Source organism: Dryobates pubescens, chromosome 28, assembly GCF_014839835.1.
Source record: "Dryobates pubescens isolate bDryPub1 chromosome 28, bDryPub1.pri, whole genome shotgun sequence".
Taxonomy (NCBI): domain Eukaryota; kingdom Metazoa; phylum Chordata; class Aves; order Piciformes; family Picidae; genus Dryobates; species Dryobates pubescens.
The window spans coordinates 14,693,139-14,712,692 of NC_071639.1; the positions used below are offsets into that span (position 1 = coordinate 14,693,139).

Genomic DNA, 19,554 nt, shown 5'->3' on the forward strand with positions numbered 1-19,554 from the left:
AACCTTGACCACTCTTCCACGTATAATGGCCCAGATACAGTCAGGTACCCTTCTAAAGCCTGAGCAAACTTCCCTTTGCAGGAAGAGAAAGAAAGAAGAGTCAGTTTGGAAAAACGTAAGAATGCTGCCCAGCTGACTTGTTCTAATCAAGCAAACACAACAATGTCAGAAGTAGCTCCATCTAAATTAAAGTAGACACAGAACACAGAGAAAAACATGAAAGGTCTCCACAGAAAGGAAATACTCAGTGCCTTTACAAGCTAGTTTTCAGTGGCAAAAGAGAAAGAGCAAACAAAGCCATGCTGGCTGCTCCTGACAGAGCCTGTGCAGAGCACCGTGTTTCTGGAGTAGTTTAGGAGATCACACGAGCTGCTTCACAGACCTCCAGACAGAACTGAAGGCAGCCTGGTGCATTAACCACATCTGAGTCATAGAAACCGGAAGCTGCAGTAGGTAAGTTCTTTGTGTCACACTGATGTTCAGTGTTGTCATCTCAGTTTTAGGCAACTCCAACATCTGACGTTCCCAGAGTCCCCTGACTGCAGTCCTGTACTTACATCCCACACAAACTACGGAGAAGTTTGTTTCCTATGGCAAAGACTTCAGGGTTAGAGAATTTGCAAGGTTTATCCAATAATCCCTCCCAAGAAAATCCAGGAGAATGGTCATTTCATCTTATTCTACTTACATCTTCTCTCCTCCTTCATCACTCTCTGGAAACACCCATTTCTGTTCACTACATGGGCAATAATCCTGAATCTTCTACAAGCTCCCACGTGCAGCCTGTTCAGTATGATAGCTGTAGCCATACCCATCCACTCCACACAGGGTCATTTTGAGTCTTTGTAATAAGAAAAGAGAAAGTAAAACCTTTGGGCTTACTCGGAAGTAGTCGCTGCAGGCCGCCAGGACTGCTTTGTGAGCGTGGAACTTCTGCTCCTCAGCAACCAGGGTGACATCACACAGAGTGCCATCACTCCTCTGCTGGTTCAGGGCGGCCAGCACAGCATCGTTGTGGGAGCGGGACTGACACAGCCTCTGACCTGTCAGCATTTCCTGAACACTGAGAGAAGAAAGGGGAAAGATTTCATCCACAAAACAAAGGAGAAAAGCAGATTGCCAGAAACACAGAACAGCTGTGTCTAAGGCAAGGTAATTTGATACTTCTTGACAAGAAAAACGTAGTCACAAGCCCTGTCAGGCAGAAACCTTTCTCTGATATAGGCAGCACAAGGAAACCTTAGCAGGACAAAGTTACAAAACCTGGTTGCATACCTGGCTTAGAAAACCCTCAGCTGCTCTGATTTTCATTTGCTGTACTGGAAGCCAGCTGGACCCACAGGATTAAACCAGAGTAATTTTAGAGTGAAGCCAGAAGAACAAAGGGCCTAGGTTAATGGGGCAACAGAATACTTTTTAGCAGCTCAGACTGGTGTGCTAGCAGAATGGAGCATGGATGGATGGATGGAACTACTGCAAGAACAAAGAGCGTGGTCTTAGGCAGCCTCTTTAAGACTCACACTGCATTACTAAATGTTTTCAGAGCATTTCAGGTCATCCACATCTATGAAGTCCTGTGGAGTTTTTGTTTGTGTGATTTGTGTTGTGAGGAGCAGGATGTTTACAGCTCTTTCCTAGAGCAAAAAGGAGAGACAATGACACTTGATGCAAACAGAAACAAATGAAATCTGCAAATCCTCTGGCACAAAGCAGCACTTCTTTGGAATCTGTGAGACTACTCCAGTTTATACTGATGAGACTCTAAGTCTCTAGAGATGGCTTCCACAATCACAGCTTCTAAGTGTAAACAAAGGTATAAAGAAGAGAACATCAGAAGAGATCGTAAGACCCACATCAATCCCAGGCATGCTTCACTTTGCTAGAGCTAAGTGACAGCAAGGGAGTGATATTTTGCAGACTGTAACATGGGTGTGCATTAAATAACCTCAATTACTGATCAACAAAGATACCAGTTTCACTTTTCTAGTATCTGTTGACCGATATTTTGGCAAACATCATCCTAAGCGTGAATGACTTCACACACATGCTTCCAAGTACTGTACCTCAGGCACTTCTCAGATGGCATCTTTGAGTTTTCTCTTCCGAGTATCAAAGCTCACAGTCCTGGAGAGAAAGCAGCATGCATTGCAGCTGGAAAGAGAGAGACATTGACATTCAGAGCATGCACAGCTCCAGCCTTGAAGATCAGTGCTTTCAGGATGTACAACTCAAAAGCAACATTCTTAACTCTGCTGCAGAAAGGCACACCATGTAGCTAAGAGAAAGTGGCATTTTATGTACTAGAGTAATGGCCTGCAAGTGGCCTTTTCTCCAGTCTTTTCTGGCAATTCTCACCCTCCCACCTGAGCTTCCTGCATGCCCTGCCCTGAAGGCACATCTCCTCCTGCAGCAGAACAGAGCTTGATGAGTTAGTGGTGCACGGGTTCCCTGATCAGGGCATGCTGCATATATCCCCATCACCTCTGCAACCTACTAGTGGCTGAAACAGGCTTCCAAGGCCAAACTTTGTATTCTGCAATACCAAGAGGAGAGACTCAACAGTCAGCTTGACTGGTAGACAAAAAAACTGTAACACAGCCCAAGCCCTCTGCCACAACCACCAATACAGAACCAATACCCAGCGCCATTGCACCACTACACCAGCCATGCATTTACACAACCAAAGCCAGGGAACAAGCCTATGTCATTCTGGAAGGACACTGGTCTCCCCAGCTACAATCCCTCACTTGCTACCCCAAAGGGATAACTTCTTCCAGCCCTTCACCCTGCCCTAGGCTGCCTTCTGCAGATCAGAAAACCATCTGCTGTGGAGAAAAATCAGCATTTCCATCAGGTGCCCCATTTTATTATTGCAGACCAGTTTATTTCTTACATTTGCTTCCTGTGACATGTTCACAGAGCTGCTGCCGCCTCTGTAACCTTACCCAGCTAAGTGGGAAAACAGCAGAGACAAGCCTGGTCTGGGATGGGGAAAGCAGCATGGAAGAATGCAGGGGGATGTTGTGCCTCGTAGCCAAAAACAACACCCAGCTGGGCTGTACAGAGCTGCAGCTGGACAGGAGAAGCAAAATCTCTGCATTACACAGAGGGGTTCTCATTGAAATCCTGGCTGGTTTGCTGGGTTTTTTGGTAGTGGAAAAGAATTTACATCAAAGGACTCCTCTAACTAGATTTTATGCAGCTAATTGCCTTTGCTGTGCACTTCAAGGTCTCACATTAGTACTTTTAATTATTTAACACACATTAAATATTGCTGGTAGCAGCATGATCAGAGATTACCTTCTTAATAATCATTTTGGTCTGAGTGTAAAGCTTTTGATTCCAGCTGCTAAGAGGTTTTAAACAAGCAAATCAATGTTTGCCGACAGGGACAATCCACTTCTTAAAGGAGTGATGACCAAATGAAACTGCACATGCTCAAAAAAAGAATATCACTTTGTGTGAGGTACTTCAGAAGCTTTAATAAGGTTAACTTGCTTGGGAGAAATCTGAATGACTGCATTTCACCATATTATTCTGACTTCTAGACTGTATCACAACAAGTGAAGGTTTTCTTTCACTCCAATTACTTTTTCCATTAGTTTAGATTCCCAGCCTCTAACCCACACAGAAGCTACCAATGCTGCCTCTCCATCTGGCCCACAGCAAATGATGAAGTTTAAACAGATTGGTGCCAGCACATCTCTAAGAGAATCACTGGGTCAGCATCACCCTTAAAGCAACTGAACTTCTAAATCAAAACCTGATTCAGGAAGGAAAATGCCAACTCTATCACTAGAGAAAAGTTTTGTGGCAATCCAGGGTAAGCAATGATCAGAAAATAAATGCTTTTTAAGGTAAAGAAAAGCCAAAATAGAGCAGGCACAGTGGTTTCCTTCTCTGTCATCAAATGTATCTGCAGCTGCAGTTGCAGCTTTCATTTCAAAACGAGCCCAGCCTCTGCTTGTCCTCCATCCCTGGACACCAACACTGAGTCCAGCCAACAAGTGCAGGGCTGCATCCAGATGACCTGAGTCACTGTGAGCAAAGGGCTGACTTTAGCTTCGGCCAGGTTTGACACCACGGTCAGCTCTACACCTGCTCTCCAGTAAATAATGCAGAAGTAGGTTGGGAAGCTCTGGCTTGAGCACTTGGGCTCTTAGCTCTGACAGCGCTGCCACCGGTGAGCAGGCAGCAGCTGTGGCATCGCCAGGAGCCCTGCAGAACACTCACATGCCACTCTGTTATATTTTTAAAACAAATGCAAGCTTTTAGCTCTGTATACATTTATAGTGATTCTGAGGTAGCCAAAAAAGGCTCCTCCCACTCATTTCCAGGAGAGAAAGAGCACCAACTACAAACTAGAACTGAGAGCTACTCTGCTCATCTGTGTCGCCTACCCACCCCTTTGTACAGTACTGTCAGACTGAAAATGCCAGGAACTCAAAACACTGAAAGCAGCTTCAGTGTAGTGGGTAACAACCTTATTAAGGACTAAAGGAGCATCTCTCCTTCTACAAAAAGTTTTGTTAGGGGAAATGGCTCAGCTCATTGCAGGATCCTTAAATGGCTGCAAGACTGCAACACTCCAGCAGGTAGGAAGTGTTCTTGGAAACAGCTCGGGGAAGATTCAAAAGACTTCAGCAGCATGGGGTGCAGCAGCTTGAGAAGAATTTCATCCTTCTGGAAGGCTGGAGTTGGTTAAACTCATTGCCTTTGGTTTCCTGAGATCTAAAGGCTGAAAGCAGGAGAATGCGGGGAGGGCTGTGGATGTGGTCTACCTGGACTTCAGCAAGGCCTTTGACACCATACCCCACAGCAAACTGCTGGCTAAGCTGTCAGCTCATGGCTTGGACAGCAACACTCTGTGCTGGGTTAGGAACTGGCTGGAGGGCCAAGCCCAGAGAGTGGTGGTGAATGGTGCCACAGCCAGCTGGAGGCCAGGCACCAGTGGTGTCCCCCAGGGATCAGTGCTGGGCCCCATGCTCTTTAATATCTTCATTGATGATCTGGATGAGGGGATTGAGTCAGTCATCAGCAAGTTTGCAGATGACACCAAGCTGGGGGCAGGAGTTGATCTGTTAGAGGGCAGAAGGGCTCTGCAGAGGGACCTCGACCAACTGGACAGATGGGCAGAGTCCAATGGGATGGCATTCAACAAATCCAAGTGCTGGGTGCTGCACTTTGGCCACAACAACCCCAGGCAGTGCTACAGGCTGGGGTGAGAGTGGCTGGAGAGCAGCCAGGCAGAAAGCAACCTGGGGGTACTGGTTGATAGTAGGCTGAACATGAGCCAGCAGTGTGCCCTGGTGGCCAAGAAGGCCAGTGGCATCCTGGCCTGCATCAGGAATAGTGTGGCCAGCAGGAGCAGGAAAGTCATTGTGCCCTGTGCTCAGCACTGGTTAGGCTGCACCTTGAGTCCTGTGTCCAGCTCTGGGCCCCTCAGTTTAAGAAGGACATTGAGACACTTGAACATGTCCAGAGAAGGGCAACAAAGCTGGGGAGAGGCCTTGAGCACAGCCCTGTGAGGAGAGGCTGAGGGAGCTGGGGTTGCTTAGCCTGGAGAAGAGGAGGCTCAGGGGTGACCTTATTGCTCTCTACAGCTACCTGAAGGGAGGTTGTAGCCAGGAGGGAGTTGGTCTCTTCTCTCAAGCAACCAGCACCAGAACAAGAGAACACAGTCTCAAGCTGTGCCAGGGGAAGTTTAGGCTCGAGGTGAGGAGAAAGTTCTTCACAGAGAGAGTTGTTAGCCGTTGGAATGGGCTGCCCAGGGAGGTGGTGGAATCACCGTCCTTGGAGGTGTTCAAGAGGGAACTGGATGTGGCACTTGGTGCCATGGTTTGGTCATGAGGTCTGTGGTGGCAGGTTGGACTTGATGATCTTTGAGGTCTCTTCCAACCTTGGTGATTCTGTGGTTCTGTGAAATGTTACTGCAGTGTGCCCCAGGTTTGCAAACAAGGGTCCCCAGCATTTGGAAATCCCTTGTTTCTTTGGTGCATAATCTCTCCTGCTTTTGTGAGGCACGAATAGCAGCTCATCTTTTATTTGTTTGCAGTTTCTCACAGAAGCAGTTTGTTGTGATTGCTCTCTCCTACACAAAAGCTGGTCAGGATTTCCAAGCCCCTTCTGTTCATTCATGGCAAGCTGCAGTTACAAACATTTGCTTACTTCAAATCAGTGCAAGAATCTGGTACATCAGAAGAGTCATTTCACACCTTTTACCCCCTAGTATATGAAAGAAAATTAAGTACTTCGAGTCTGTCTTTCCCTAGCCTGCACACACTCACTACAAGGCAAAGCAACTGGCTGCTCTGCTTTGAAGATAGAATGCAGCAGCAGTGACCTGGCCTGAGAGTGCACAGAGACTTCTGTGGAGGGGATTTTTAACTTGTGGAAGGCTTCATTTCATTTTGGAGGGGTATTTTTCTTAAAACTTTGAGAGGCAAGCTGGTGATACAGCCCACAGCACACTTGCACAAGGAGTGGTGCAAGCAAAACACAAGAGCAAGGAGCTGCAGCAGGGAGGGCAGAGGGGTGCTGAGCACCTCAGGCCAGTACTACTGCAGAACATCTCATGTCAAAACCTGAGAGCAGGGCAAGGGAAGACTGATGCACAGCTTCTGCTCAGTTGTCATCCATCCACCCAGACAAGGTGCTTAACGGATCACAAATACATTAGGATGAATGTTCTGGTAAAGTCTGTCTCTTCCCACAGGTTTTGAAACTGTTCATCATGGAGATAAACAGATGGAAAATCGTCTTAACTGAGAACAGACTTTTGTTTAGTTTCCCCTTAAAGGAGAAAAATATTTTTTTGGGGGGTGGGAAGGGGGAATAAAAAGGAAGTTCAGCCAAGGAATACACCAAAAACATAAAACAGGGGCTGTTATCCCACTACAGATGTTCTACACTTCAGCTTTTAGCTCTTGAGGTCTCTGTTTTGATCTCCACAGCTCACTGAAGTCAGAGTGCCAGTTAAGTTCTGAAAATGTCACCTCAACTCTTTTTCTGGTTTATGCAACTAAAATAAAGCTCAGGGACTGAATGGGGGCTTTCAGAACCAAAACACAGAAAGGAGAAAAAAATACAACAGATGGAGCCCCTCAAAGGAAAACCTTTTGATGGTCTATTATAACATAATTTTAACATCTGTGTTAGATCAGGGGAAAACACTGCTCAAAGCCACTCTCTTCTTTCACATGTAGCTGTTGGGAAAAAACATTCATAGCAGCTGTAGTGAATTTCAAAAGTAAACCTGGAAAGAACATGTTCCACATATCCTGGTGACTTGTCTCCAGTCCCAGGTTCTGCCTTGATAAGCTGGGTCCCAGCTGAGCTCATGAAGCCCTTTTACTTTATTTAACCTGAAATGAAACCTGGTGGAAAATATTTCAGACATAATAAGGCCATAAGCTTGCTCATGTCCACTTCAAAATCTGTTACTAATCTAAGCAATGCTATTTTCACTTCAGCCATCATTTCAAAAACCAAAACAAACCCCAAACCAAACAGCACCAAAAACCTCCACAAACCACCCAAAACCATGCAGGACAGAAATCAAGCCTTGTGAACACTGCAGAAGCAGACCTTGATCCCTCTGCACGACACCCTCAGAACCAAAGTCCCCTGCTATCCAAACTAGTGGTGCTGAGAATCTTTTTTTCCAGGCATATTCTTACTGCAGAGATGAATGAAAGGCTATGCTGGAAGTACAAGGGGTTAAAAGCTGGAGGTTGTTACAGGGTAAAAATCCACACACAGATTTTAAAGACACCCTCTAAGTAATCACAGCATTCAGGAACACACCACCGTAAGCTGGGCTAAAACACCACATCTTTGATACTGCAAAGCCCACCATGGCTGTCATGGAAAATAAAGACAGATGGTGGCAGAAAAGACTCTTCAGAACCACCACAACCTTTAAATACTGCTGAATCAAAATATTTACAATATTTATCCCCCTAAAGCTCCTTCTCTACAATTAAAGTTCTTCTCAATTGCTGCAGCATATTGCTCCTGAAATTTTGGCAGAAGACGTTCTCAATTTACATAATTGTTGAGAGCAGCCACCCAGCAGAGCAGCCCCAGACTCCCAAGGAGTAGATGTTCTGGAGCCTCCTGTTGCCTCTCCTCACAGCTGTTTACATATTTTGCTGCTTTCTTATCAGAGTGAAATCTCCAACTGCTGACGTCAGTAACCTCAACCTAGCAGGAACTGCACAGCATCCACTGCTGGAGTGTCAGAACATGAAATGGCAACTCCTGCGCTCCTCAAGCCACCAGAGAGATGTACTCTGAAGAGGCAGCAGTGTGTGTGAAGACCCCTCAGCACTACCCCAGGTACCAGAGAGGAGCTCTCATTGATGCAACCATCTGCTTACAGCATGGAGCACAAGAAGGATTCCACCTCAGCCACCTCATGGGTGCAAAACTCCTTCTCAAGAAAGGAAGCCAAACACTGCTGGTCCACAGAAAGTCTGGTAAGGGAGTAGAGTGACAAATCCTAGCTACATCCAAGATTTTCCATAGCTAATGGTACAAATGTAACACCAGCCTGATAAAATCCTGACAGAACATTTCTGCAGCCCTGCTGCTGGAGACATTACCAAGCAGCTAACAGTACAAAGCTCCTGCACACATGCTGGAAAACAGAGACTGTGGCCTAGGACACAGACCAGCACCTGCCCAGAAAATGCCACAGCTTCTTTCTGCCCTTTTCTGGAAGAGGCAGGCAGGTTTAGAATCAGGGTGGCTGATCCAGGTGGGAACACTCACAAGCAGGAGTTTCAAGGCTCTCCTGGTCTCTCACTTTAAACTGCCAAGCTCAGACACCATTGCTTCATTTTCTTCTCTTGAAGCTACTTCCCAGAATTCTCTCTGGTCCTCAGAATTTCTTCACAGACATGAGTATGTTTCATCTCAGATTGAAGGTTCTAACTGTTTAAAGCCCAAACCTCAATAAGAGGCAAAGCCCACCTGTGAGACAACATTTCAAAATGCTTTTAAAAAAGCATCTGCTCTTTACTCATTTCCAGTAACCAGAATTTGGTAGCAAGAGCTCAGCAATCCCTCTGAAAATGAAAGCATCCCATCACCAAGCACAAGCTCTTGAAGATGAGTGAGCATACAGAGTGGCAGAACATCAGACCTCATCAAAATGCCATCCAAGAGCACAACTAAATGAAGATTTAGAAACTTCTATGTCAAAGACCTTATTTCTTTCACTATTAAGTATCAGTGCCAGGTAATTCAGGGAACTGGGGCAATCCACCACCACCACCACCATACATTAAAAAATTCAAAGCAGGTTTCTAAAACTGGAATACTTTTTTTAAGAAACTCTCTGCCACTTTCAGCCTTTTGGAACTGTTCCTCCATTTTCAAAGAGATGAGATACAAAAGTTCAAGAGATTTCCTCCACCTCACCCCACAGTCAGCTCGAGTACTCAAAGTCCTCAGAGCACAGAACACAACAGCAAGTGCCATGCGAAATCCTGGATAGATGACAAATACGAAGGGTAATTTCTTTAAGCTAAAAATAATTAAAATGAAACAACTACATAGTTACTGTAGCTCAGCATAATTAGAGTGGAGGAGGATATTTATGTGTGGCTAGCTGCTCCTGATAACGCTGTCAACTGTTCTCACCCGGGAGTTTAAATTAATTTCATTTTTCACTTAATCCAATTCCCATTTCCAGACCAATTTATAATCATCACTTCCCCACACTAGCATGACATTAAATTACTGTAATTCTTGGCCATTAAGTCAATCATATTCCAGTCAGCAGAGCACTGGAAAACACCACAGCAGTGCCATGAATTTCATATTCAAAAGATTCCTTTATTTCCAAGTTGGAGAAGCTGATCAGCAGTGTCAGAAGCCACATGGTATCAACTGTCAGTTTTCCAGCCAAAGCAAGGCAATCTGCTCCAGAAATAGAGACAATAAAAAACGTTATTTTTTTAATGAGCACTGCCTTTTCTCTGGTCAAATCACACTCACTTTCTTTGCAAGCACCCACTGGAGCAAAGGCCCACATCAGCCTGCACTTCCATCTGCTGCCAATACTCATCATCACTGTAAACTACAAATTCATTGCTCCACTTAATACAAAGAGATTGATCAGAGAGGAAACAAATCCCAACCAAAGCCACCTTCCGGATGCTACTGGAATTTGTGTGTTGAAATTGGAATCCTGAGCCAAACTCCCCTTGCATTTAGCCACATGCAGACTGCTGAACAAGGGCTGCCACCTCAAAGCCAGCTCTTCTGTCCTTGCAGGGAAGAGAGATCCAAACGAGACCACAGCTCAGCTAGAAGATCCCAGGCAATCTTGTGTTCATGGTCCAAGGCAACACTATCTGTTCAGGGCCACTTCCAGGTTTTCTTTCAAAAACAACATCTCTATAGAATTCCTGTGTGCAGAGTCATCCCTGCTGCTAGACCGCAAGATGGTTTTCTGAGGGTAAATGCCCAGCCTCACCTGCCCGGTTCACGCAGCACTGGGAAGTGTTAAACACACCACGTGTCAAATTCCACCTTAAATTCTCTCGCACTTGTTCCGCTCGGCACCCAGCGCCAGAGGTACCTGACATCCAACTGGGCGTTTCCGCAGAAAGCCTGAGGCCCCCCTTCCATACCGGGAGCAGTGGTATCCCCTCAGCTGGTGCCCAAATGCACGTTCCCGTTGTGTGCCTGTGCAGGATGGAGCAGGCACTTCTGCTGCTGGCATGCACAACAAACCACAGCAGAATCTGTCATAAACACGGTGAGCACCCAAAAAAAAGAGCAGGTGTCTAAGAGGTGCTAATTGCGACGGCTGCTTTATTTTTAGTGCCACACTAACACAGGAGCTCATTACTGCCTAGCAGCCTCTCAGAGTGCACGCACCTAGCTCAGTATTCCACCCAGAATGACTGCAAAGTACTTCACTGTCAAATTACTCATAATCTGAAAGGCAGACAAAAGATGAAAGGGGTTTTTCGGGAATACTTTCAAAGTTAAGTAAAAAATTCTCTCTAATCACTTGTAAACTGGAACAAAGCAAAGAGCTGGGGCCGAGGAGCTGTGCACTGGTACATTGTTAAGCATCTGTGGTACCTCTACGGTTTGTTCAGCACAGCACTGATTTCTGCAGGAGCTAGCACAGCTTGGTTATCTGATGAAAACTCTACACAATTGTTGAACATCCCTCAGAGGCCATGGCCCTGCCTACTGCTTCAGACAGGCAGATCCCAGAATCGCAGACCCTGGCAAGGCTACGGCAGTTCCTTACCCTGCCCACTGCAGTCAGCAGGGCTGTGCCTCGGGGGCTACCGATCTCTTCAGCACCGAAAGACCAACCTCAGCTTGACTCTGAAGCATTCCAAGATACCTTCCCACCCCTACCAAACTGGGCAAATTTATAACAACCTTTCTAAAACCGTGTCCTCACAATCTGTGGTGCGCAGCGGCAAACGCTACTTGTATGTGACGGTGTGTGACGGTTCCATCCATCAGCTGCCAGCTGGACCCGGACAAGCCCTGCGGGCTGCTGTCCCTCTGCTGTCCAGGTCGCAGGGATCCGAGATGTTTGGGCATTACTGCTCCAGGCGTATAGGAAATTGAGTGCCGAGAACAGAGCACCTCCCCACCCCAAGGCAGGCAATTAGCCCCCTATAGCATTACTATTTGAATTCCTGGGGCTGCACATCCAAGCGTGCGGCCAGGGGATGACTCGCTGCTTCCCGGCTGCCAGCTCCCGCACGGTTAAGTGCTGGAGGAGCCAGGCTCGGCTCTGTCACCCCAACGGGCGGCTTTCCGCCCGCCGCACGGGTAGAACGGCTCGGAGCCCGGCAGGATCCGCTCTCAGCCCCTTTCGAGGAGGCAGAGCCATCCTACAGGACACCGCCGAGCACCTGCGGCACGTCCCCACACAAACCCGGGAGCTGGGCTTGCCGCGTCCCCGACTCACCCCCCGGGCTTCGCTCCATCCCTCCCTCTCCCGTCGCCTCCTACGCCGGAGTTGCACCGAGCCGGGGACCGGTGGACCGCTGGGGCTGCGCCGGCCGGTACACGGGAACGTCCCCGCGGCGGAGTCACAGCTTGCGCCGTTCCCGTGGCAACCAGGACAGTCGCACTCTCGGCCGCCTCGCAGGCGGCGGAGGCAGCCGCCCCCGCCCCCAGGCGACTTCACCCCGCCGGTCGCGATTCGGTAATGGGAAGCAGCGCCCGAAGCCCGGCCGCTCGCTCACCTCGCGGCAGGTGACGGAGCACACTCCTCTGCCCCGCTCCGACGGCAGCGACGGCCGAGTCCCGGCCCAAGCGCCGCAGCCCCGCGCGCCGGCTGCGCGGCTCCGCGGCCCGAGCAGGAGGAGCTTCCCCGCCCCGCCCAGCGCGCAGATGTTGCCCGGCCCGGCGGGGCCGCACCGGCCGCCGCGGCGGCCGCTCCCGGGGCGCGAGTTGGCGTCCGCGAGCCCCTGGAGCGGCGCCGGCTGCGGGAGGGCAGAGGGCCCGGCCGAGGGGCCCTGAGCTGGTGGACAGAGCAGCCGAGGGGCGGTGGGACAGGGCTGCAGGACAAGAGTTGGGACTGGGAAGGGAGAGCTGCAGAAGGGTAGCCCCGCTGCGGTCAGGGGCAGCAGAGCATCGGCGCGGCAATGCCCCGCTACGGATTCCGATGTAGCCGTGCCAACACCCGCACCAGAAAACAGCAGCCACGCTGACCCTAACAAGAGTGTGTCATTGGTGCCCTTGTGTCATGGTGCTGCCAGGCAGGGTCGAGGTCTCCACATCCGTGCTCTCATTTTTGAATGAGAATGCCCCAAAAAAGAGCTTTCTGATTGATTTCCAGTACGTGCTCACTGGAAACCGGTCAGTAAGAACTTAAAGAATGGAGTTGTCCTCTGGCTGTCGGAAGCCGGGAGCTAGACAGCCACTGTGTCGCAGGGACATGAAATGGATGTCTATATCACATGCTGCTCCTCTCAAGAACAACAGGTTTTACACAGCTGACTGCTACAGAGACAGAAAATTCATCCTTAAATGGAGACTTGTCAGGCTCTTTTACGTTATATAAAAGCATATACTGCTTCAAATATACTCCCTTAGCTATTTTTTGTGTCTGACTTTAGAGATTGGCATCAATGTAATTTCTTTATCACTTTAACATATGGCAGTCTTTCTGCTGCCAAAACATGGCCATGTTTCAGCCTCAGGCTTCGGCTGGGCTGAGCGTAAAACTGGGACTGTTTGCAAACACAGAATTTTATGTTACTCCTCCTGACACCAGAAAGAGTGAATTCAAAGCTCCTGTCGCTGGAACCTCTGTGAACAGCACAGTACCTAGAGGTTCCAGCCATGCTAGGAAGTGGTTGGATCATTGTTTCCTCTTCTAGTCTTCCCAATTTGCAAAGCCGCTGTACTGCTGCATGTTATCACAACAACCTGGAAATTGCCAAGATAAGCACAGCCAAATCCTATTTACATTTGGAAGTACACCAAGCACCACTATTTTGATTAAAACCATTTCAAATACTACACTAAGCTCTGGGCAGTTTGCTCAAAGGAGCATTTCCCAAGTCACAGGGCAGAACCACGAGCATCTAAACCACACAGAATAAAGGCCAAACATTTTAAAAGGAATAAAAAAGTGTATCTCAATGCCATTCTCTAACATTGCAGCTGGAGCTAGGCAAAAGCCCATAGGCACCTCAGATTTTCTGTGTATTGGTGGAGCCTACAAACACCAACTGCATGGCAACACCTGGTTAAAAGAAGCCCAGTGGGTAAGAAAAAAACTAAAATTGGAAGGGGTAAGGAAGTAACCTACTCCCTTCTCAGAAACAGATATATAAACAGTGGTGTCCGCTGTGATGTTGGAATTGTCTAGGTTACTGCTTGAGTACTACAGGTCAAGTGAGATGAAGTGATATTGCCTAGGAGAGGAGGAAGCTTCCTGAGGGGTATGTGAGGTCCTGTTTTGGAACCTTGCAGTGCTTTCTCTGCTCCGCAGGTGTTCTGAATACAGCTCTTTACAGAAAGGAGGAAAGAAAGGGGACATTAGGTGAGAAACTACCAAAGCAGTTCTCTAAGCAGTAGCCTGCTGGCAAGTAAATTGCTGGCCACTGAAAGTTAATAATTTTTTTACTCCTCCATCTCTTTCTCTAGATCCCCCTACTCCCAAAGAAGTGGAGCATGGCTCAGCCTGAGGCTGCTTTAAACTCAATGATTCTCCACATTTGAACTGTTGAAATCAAAGCAGTCTGGCACGTTAGCTGTGACACACCACAGTCTTTCTTTCAGTGAAGCAGGAGATGTATTCCTGACATCAAGCAAGCATATTGTACTGCCAGTACTCTGGAAATGTAGCTGCTCCATTCATCCTGTGGCTGCTGCAAGAGGAGCTGGAGCTTCAATGCATGAGAAGTTCCATGACCAGACAAAAGCAATCACAGAATCCCAGCATGGCACAAGTTGGAAGTGACCTCTGAAAATCATGCAGTCCAACCTCCCTGCTAGAGCGGGATCACGTAGAGCAGGTTGCCCAGGATCCAAATATCCAGGTGGGTTTGGAAAGTCTCCAGAGAAGGAAACTCCACAACCTCTCTGGGCAGCCTGCTCCAGGGTTTAGCCATCCTCAAAAGTGAAGATTTTTCCCCCTTGTGTTAACATGGAATTTCCTGCATCCCAGTTTGTGTCCATTGGCCCTTGTCCTGTCACTGGACACTGGACACGGCTGAAAAGAGCTTCTACATGGTGTTGCGTGTACAGGTACGTGTGGTAGCTTCATCTTGATCCCAAAGGTGTCCTACATAAAGAACTTTACCTTCAAAGCCTGTGTTATAATGCTGGGGCTTTGAAGCTTAATTGTGTCCTTATTATACAATCTCAAAAGGAACTTCTAGTACACAGAGGTATTACTTCTTTAAATATTTTAGGACCTCTTTAATGGGCTATTTCAGTAGCCCCCCAGAGCAACCTAACACTTCTCTCTTTAGACACTGTTTCTCTCTGTATATAATTCGTAAATGTGACTGCTCAAACCCCATCTGTGCCTCGCTTGCTGACCCCAGATTTTTGATGCTGCGGAAAGAAGAGACACCCGAAAAAGGTCTCTGTCATTTCAGTAATGACTTCCAGTTGAACTCTAATAGTGGTCATCATGTGCTGGTATCACTGAAACCTTCTTTTGTTTCTCTGATTCATTCTCTGCCTACACAATTTGTAGCTGCAAGCTCTCAGGCAAAGGCTGATGATGCACACAGATGAAAAGGCTCAGAACCCCATGTGAGGAGTGCAGCTCATTTTCTGTATCACTGCACACAAAGTGTGCTAGCTGGGAACAGTGCAAAGTTAACTCAAGCAGTACAGCATCACTGCTCCCAGCTGTATTCTCTGAACCCTGGATGTTCTTCACATCATTAATGGCTACTACTGCATTAGGTATAAACCAAGCCCCCTGTAGTGAGCATCTCTCCTGCTACACGTGCACTTTCCCGCAATGTGTTGCAATAGCAAATTCAAGATTTTATTCCTAAATCAAAGTATCACCCTTCACAGTAAGTGGAGCAAGCAGAGAATAAACCTAACACCACCCCCCCCAATCAGCAGCAGGAATGGGTTGTCTGCAAGTGTCTCTAATAACCGCTTCTGCAAGAGATTTCGGAGTGATATGGAGCAAACCAACCAACCCCACTGCTGGAGGTAACAGCACTTATGCAAATCTTCCCTCAGGAATCTTCTTCCTGACCCTCACACGATCACAGGCCAAGGCTGAGAATTTTTGACCCAGTTCAAATGTAGATTTTTCAGTAGAGCCTTGGATTCTTTCCTAGTTTCATCCCTGTTTATCCTGTTCTGAAGACAATGTGACTTTATGTTTTATATGCTTTAAGGTCAGCCCCTAAAGTTACTCTTTAAAATACGGGGGGAAATTAATGCAATCACAAATCTAAGAAACATTTGGGATTAAATCTGCAAGATTTGGTCAGATCCAAGTCAAACAACTAAGTTATTTCATTGCCTGCTTTGATCATTAGTTTGTCCAGTTTCCTGGGATAATCATAGCTTAAAATCTGCTCTTTCCCTTTTTCTGTCGTTAATACACACGGTGTCTACATCAGATCTCAGGATCGCTCATTCCTTTTGTGATAAAAAAAATACTGTAGAGATACAATTTAAGCAACGCTGTCAGCATGCTTCACACAAATCAGAGTGCACCTTCCCAAGCTACAAAGGGTACTGCCATTCATGTTGCACTTCATCCATTTCAGCTGTCAGAATGCGCATTTTTATTCGCCAAAGCAGAATGCAAGTAGAGACTGTAGAAAGCAAAGACTGTCATTTGCATCCATTTTTTGCTGCCTGGGCTGGTAGTGAGCCTGTAAGTGAGCTTGCTGCATTCTCCATGAACTTCATCCCTGTAAGGATTTTAAACAAAGCACTGCAGCCACCTAGCCTCGGAAAGCCGCAAGTGTTCAGTAACACTGCTCACAGCCTGCAACTGAGCAAAAGCCTCCTGCGTATTTGTAGGGACCTCAGAAGGCAGTGAGAGACAGCGCAGCTGGAGCCAGCAACGCAAACGGAATGAGGTAACAGCACAGCCAGAAGTCACTGCAAGGGCACAGCAATCTAAACGTCCACCTTTTCCAAGTCCCTTCACAAAGCTTCCGCTCACTTTGCCCGGCTCATAAATCAGCGAGAACCCCACGGATCCTGTCAGGGGCCCGGGCGGTCACAGCCCGGTGCGCTGCGCTGGTGGCGGGCACCCGCCTGGCCCCGTTCCCGGGCTCCGTTCCCCCGGGCCGCAGCCCCGCTGAGGAGCCCAGCGGCGGCAGCTGGACCACGCCATGCTGCTGCGAGACCGAGGATTAGTCGCGGCTGGGCGCCACGGCCTCGGGGGTGTTCCCCGACAGAGCTGCCCGCCCCTGCCACAGCTCCCGCCGGCGCGGGGAAGCCTCCGCTCGCCCACAAGTGCCAGAGCCGCAAGCAGGCCGCCGGGAGGCGACAGCGGGCCCGCCCGCTCCGCCACTCCCGGCCGCGGCGGCTTTCGCGGTCGAGCTTCCGGCCGCGGCCAGGCTTGGCGCAGGCGCGGGGCGCGCGCAGGCGCGGGGTGCGCGGCGATGGGCGCGCGGCTGGCACGCGTGTTCCGCACCTTCAACGTGGAGAGCCGCGCCCGCCGCGAGATCAGCAAGGAGAAGCCCACGCCCGCACCGCGGCACCCCACGTCCCCTCGCAACCAGCTGGCCGGTGGGTGCCGGCCCGGGCGGGCCGCGGGGCCGGAGTGTGGTGGCCTGCGGAGGCCCGGTGCGAGGTCGAGCCGTGGGAGGGGGAAAGGAGTGCCGGGGGCAGGCTGCGGGGCCGGGCCGCGGGGCGCTGCGGGGCCTCAGCATCCCCCGGGGCTGGCGCGGGGCGGGGTGACATTGAGAGCGGGGCGCGAGGGGCACGCCGGGAGCGGCGGCGCCGTTGCTAGGCGGCCGCGCCGGGGCCGGGGCCAGGTTCCTGCGGTGGCAGTTCGGGGTGCCCGTGGGCCCGGCGGTCTGTTTGCACCGTGCCGCTTTGACGGGCCCCGTGCGGCAGCGCTGCTGCCTCTGTAGAGGGTGGGTGAAGGAGACCTTCCCGAGCAGCACCGTGCCGGGGAGATGAACCGGGCCCGGGGAAGAGGTGGAGCCGCAGCAGTGACGGAAATTAAGCTGGCTGACTCACATCTGGCCTTTCTCTTTTTCCCTCCTCCTCCCCGCTGCCCCCAGAGCACCCCGAAATAGAAGCAGAAGTCCGCAGGAAGGACGCCAGGCTGCTGAGCTTGCTGAAGGACGTTTATGTGGAGTCCAGGGACCCCCCTGCGCGGGTGAGTCCCCTATGGGGCCGGCGCTGTAGGAGGCACAGCACCGGCAGCCCTGAGGGTATCAAGCTCAGCACAAAGTCTCTGTAAAGAAAAAGGTTCCATTAGTGCCCAAAAGCTACCTTTTCACAGATCCAAGTGATGTGGTCATCACTCTTTTATACACCAACAGAGTTTGTTGTCCAGACAAAGCCAGAGAAGGGACAGCCTTTAGTTGCAAACATTAAGCCTGAAAGTGCACAGAAGGAGAGAGAGGCTGTGTGAAGCAGCATTCAGTGGTTTCAGAACCAGCACACCAACTCAGTAAGCTTCTCTCCCCCCCCATGAGTCAGCACCAGCACCAGGTTATCTGCATGTAGGGTTGGCCACAAAATGTGCAGCTGGCCACACGTGAAGGTCTCCTGGGTTCACAGCACACACAGCTCAGTGGCTGCTCACCCCGTGGAACTGGGGGTTGACATTGTGTGTAGGATGGCTGTCAAAGAATTGACAGTTCTGATACCAAGAAGCAATGCTGGCTGAGGTTCTGTATTTTTTTAAATGCTGTGAAAACGGGGAAAGCTATCTGGAAATGCCCTGCTTAGGAACCTAATGAACACAACTGCTGATAACCTCTCTTTTGTTTTTCTTCCCACAATTAGGTAAAAGATGAAGGTGGTGAACATGTTCCATCTAAACTGGAGGAAAAGAGACTTACAAAACTAGGCCACCTGGGAGATCTAGATGTTAAGAAAGTTTCCAAAGGCAGAATTTCCATTGTGGAGGCTCTGACGCTTCTGAACAATCATAAACTTCATCCTCAAACATGGACTGCAGAGAAAATAGCAGTGGAATACAGTCTGGAACTGAAGGACGTCCACTCTCTTCTGGAATTCTTCATTCCTTTTACTGTGCAGGAATTTCCTAAAGAAACAAAAAAAGCTATAAAGGCAACATAAAAATAATTACTACTCATATCTCACTCGTGTCTTAATTTTACTCTACAGTGTATTCAGTGTTTGAAAGGAGTTGGTGACACCATCCCACACGGCTGCTTCCTCACACCAGTAAGCTGCATTCAAGCAATTCCATTCCATATGGGATGGCTTCAGTTAAGTGCAGCACACACAGGTGCAGTTTGCAAAACAGAATGTCACTGTAAGTTGCATTAGAGCCTGTCACAGGGTACTGATGTCACAAGTTCAGTTTAAACACACAAGGTCTAGGGAGACCTTGACCTTAGCAGAGATTTAAGCTGGCCCAGTGCTCTGTGTGTGTAATTCTATGTACAGTGTCTGTCAAGGTGTGCATACAAGGTGCTGCATTCCTGTGTATTAGATGGGATAGTGTTCATGCTTTGTAAAGATGGTCAGCCACAAGGTCATTCCAGGAATTCAGTTGTGTCAAATGTAAAATAAAACAGAGGTGAAAAGCAAAAGGCCTCCTCCTGGTGCTGGAACAGTAGTGGCTGATGTGTGGCTCCTCCTGCACTCTGTTCAGATTTAGCTGAAATACCTGCAGCCCCAGATACAATCCATCAGTGGGTTTGTAAGGAGTGATGATCTGGCAGCTGCTGCATGAGGAATGGTTGTTCATGTTACTGGGTAGCTGTGACATGCAGTTTGCTGTGGGCACACGGGTTCTGCTTGTCACCTGCCCCACATGCTGGGCTATGTCACCAGCATTGTGAAGGCACTGCAGATGGTATGAAAGCTGTACCTTTAGCTATCCAAATTACCCATCTATTTCTAAGA

The 19,554-nt window shown here is 48.9% G+C and overlaps 2 protein-coding genes across 6 annotated transcripts in view; one reads left to right on the plus strand and one right to left on the minus strand.

The window, feature by feature from the left end:
- The window catches only part of KLHL32 (kelch like family member 32), a 52,241-nt gene extending 39,896 nt beyond the window's left edge, over positions 1–12,345 (minus strand). For 4 of the 5 annotated variants that reach the window (XM_054174062.1, XM_054174063.1, XM_054174060.1 and 1 more), the window contains exons 1-3: positions 12,237–12,345; positions 2,064–2,151; positions 883–1,063 (exon numbers count right to left, since the gene is read on the minus strand). In XM_054174062.1, the coding sequence (XP_054030037.1) occupies positions 883–1,063; positions 2,064–2,086 (204 nt within the window). In that variant the 5' untranslated portion in view covers positions 2,087–2,151; positions 12,237–12,345. Of the gene's footprint in view, positions 1–882; positions 1,064–2,063; positions 2,152–11,956; positions 12,014–12,236 lie in introns of those variants that run through there. The other variant, XM_054174061.1, reaches the window with a different exon arrangement.
- A 4,740-nt stretch (positions 12,346–17,085) lies between these two features.
- On the plus strand, positions 17,086–19,222 carry NDUFAF4 (NADH:ubiquinone oxidoreductase complex assembly factor 4). The gene is made up of 3 exons (XM_054174040.1): positions 17,086–17,229; positions 17,730–17,827; positions 18,463–19,222. The coding sequence occupies exons 1-3, from the start codon at positions 17,103–17,105 to the stop codon at positions 18,757–18,759; spliced, it is 522 nt and encodes a 173-aa protein (XP_054030015.1). The 5' UTR covers positions 17,086–17,102; the 3' UTR covers positions 18,760–19,222.
- The last annotated feature ends 332 nt before the right edge of the window (positions 19,223–19,554 follow it).

Bases quoted from the DNA above. Each gene is read 5' to 3' on its own strand.
- NDUFAF4 (XM_054174040.1), top strand. From the start codon at position 17,103: ATGGGCGCGCGGCTGGCACGCGTGTTCCGCACCTTCAACGTGGAGAGC. The intron at 17,230-17,729 runs GTGGGTGCCGGC...CGCTGCCCCCAG, and splicing joins CCCTCGCAACCAGCTGGCCG to AGCACCCCGAAATAGAAGCA. The intron at 17,828-18,462 runs GTGAGTCCCCTA...TCCCACAATTAG, and splicing joins CCAGGGACCCCCCTGCGCGG to GTAAAAGATGAAGGTGGTGA.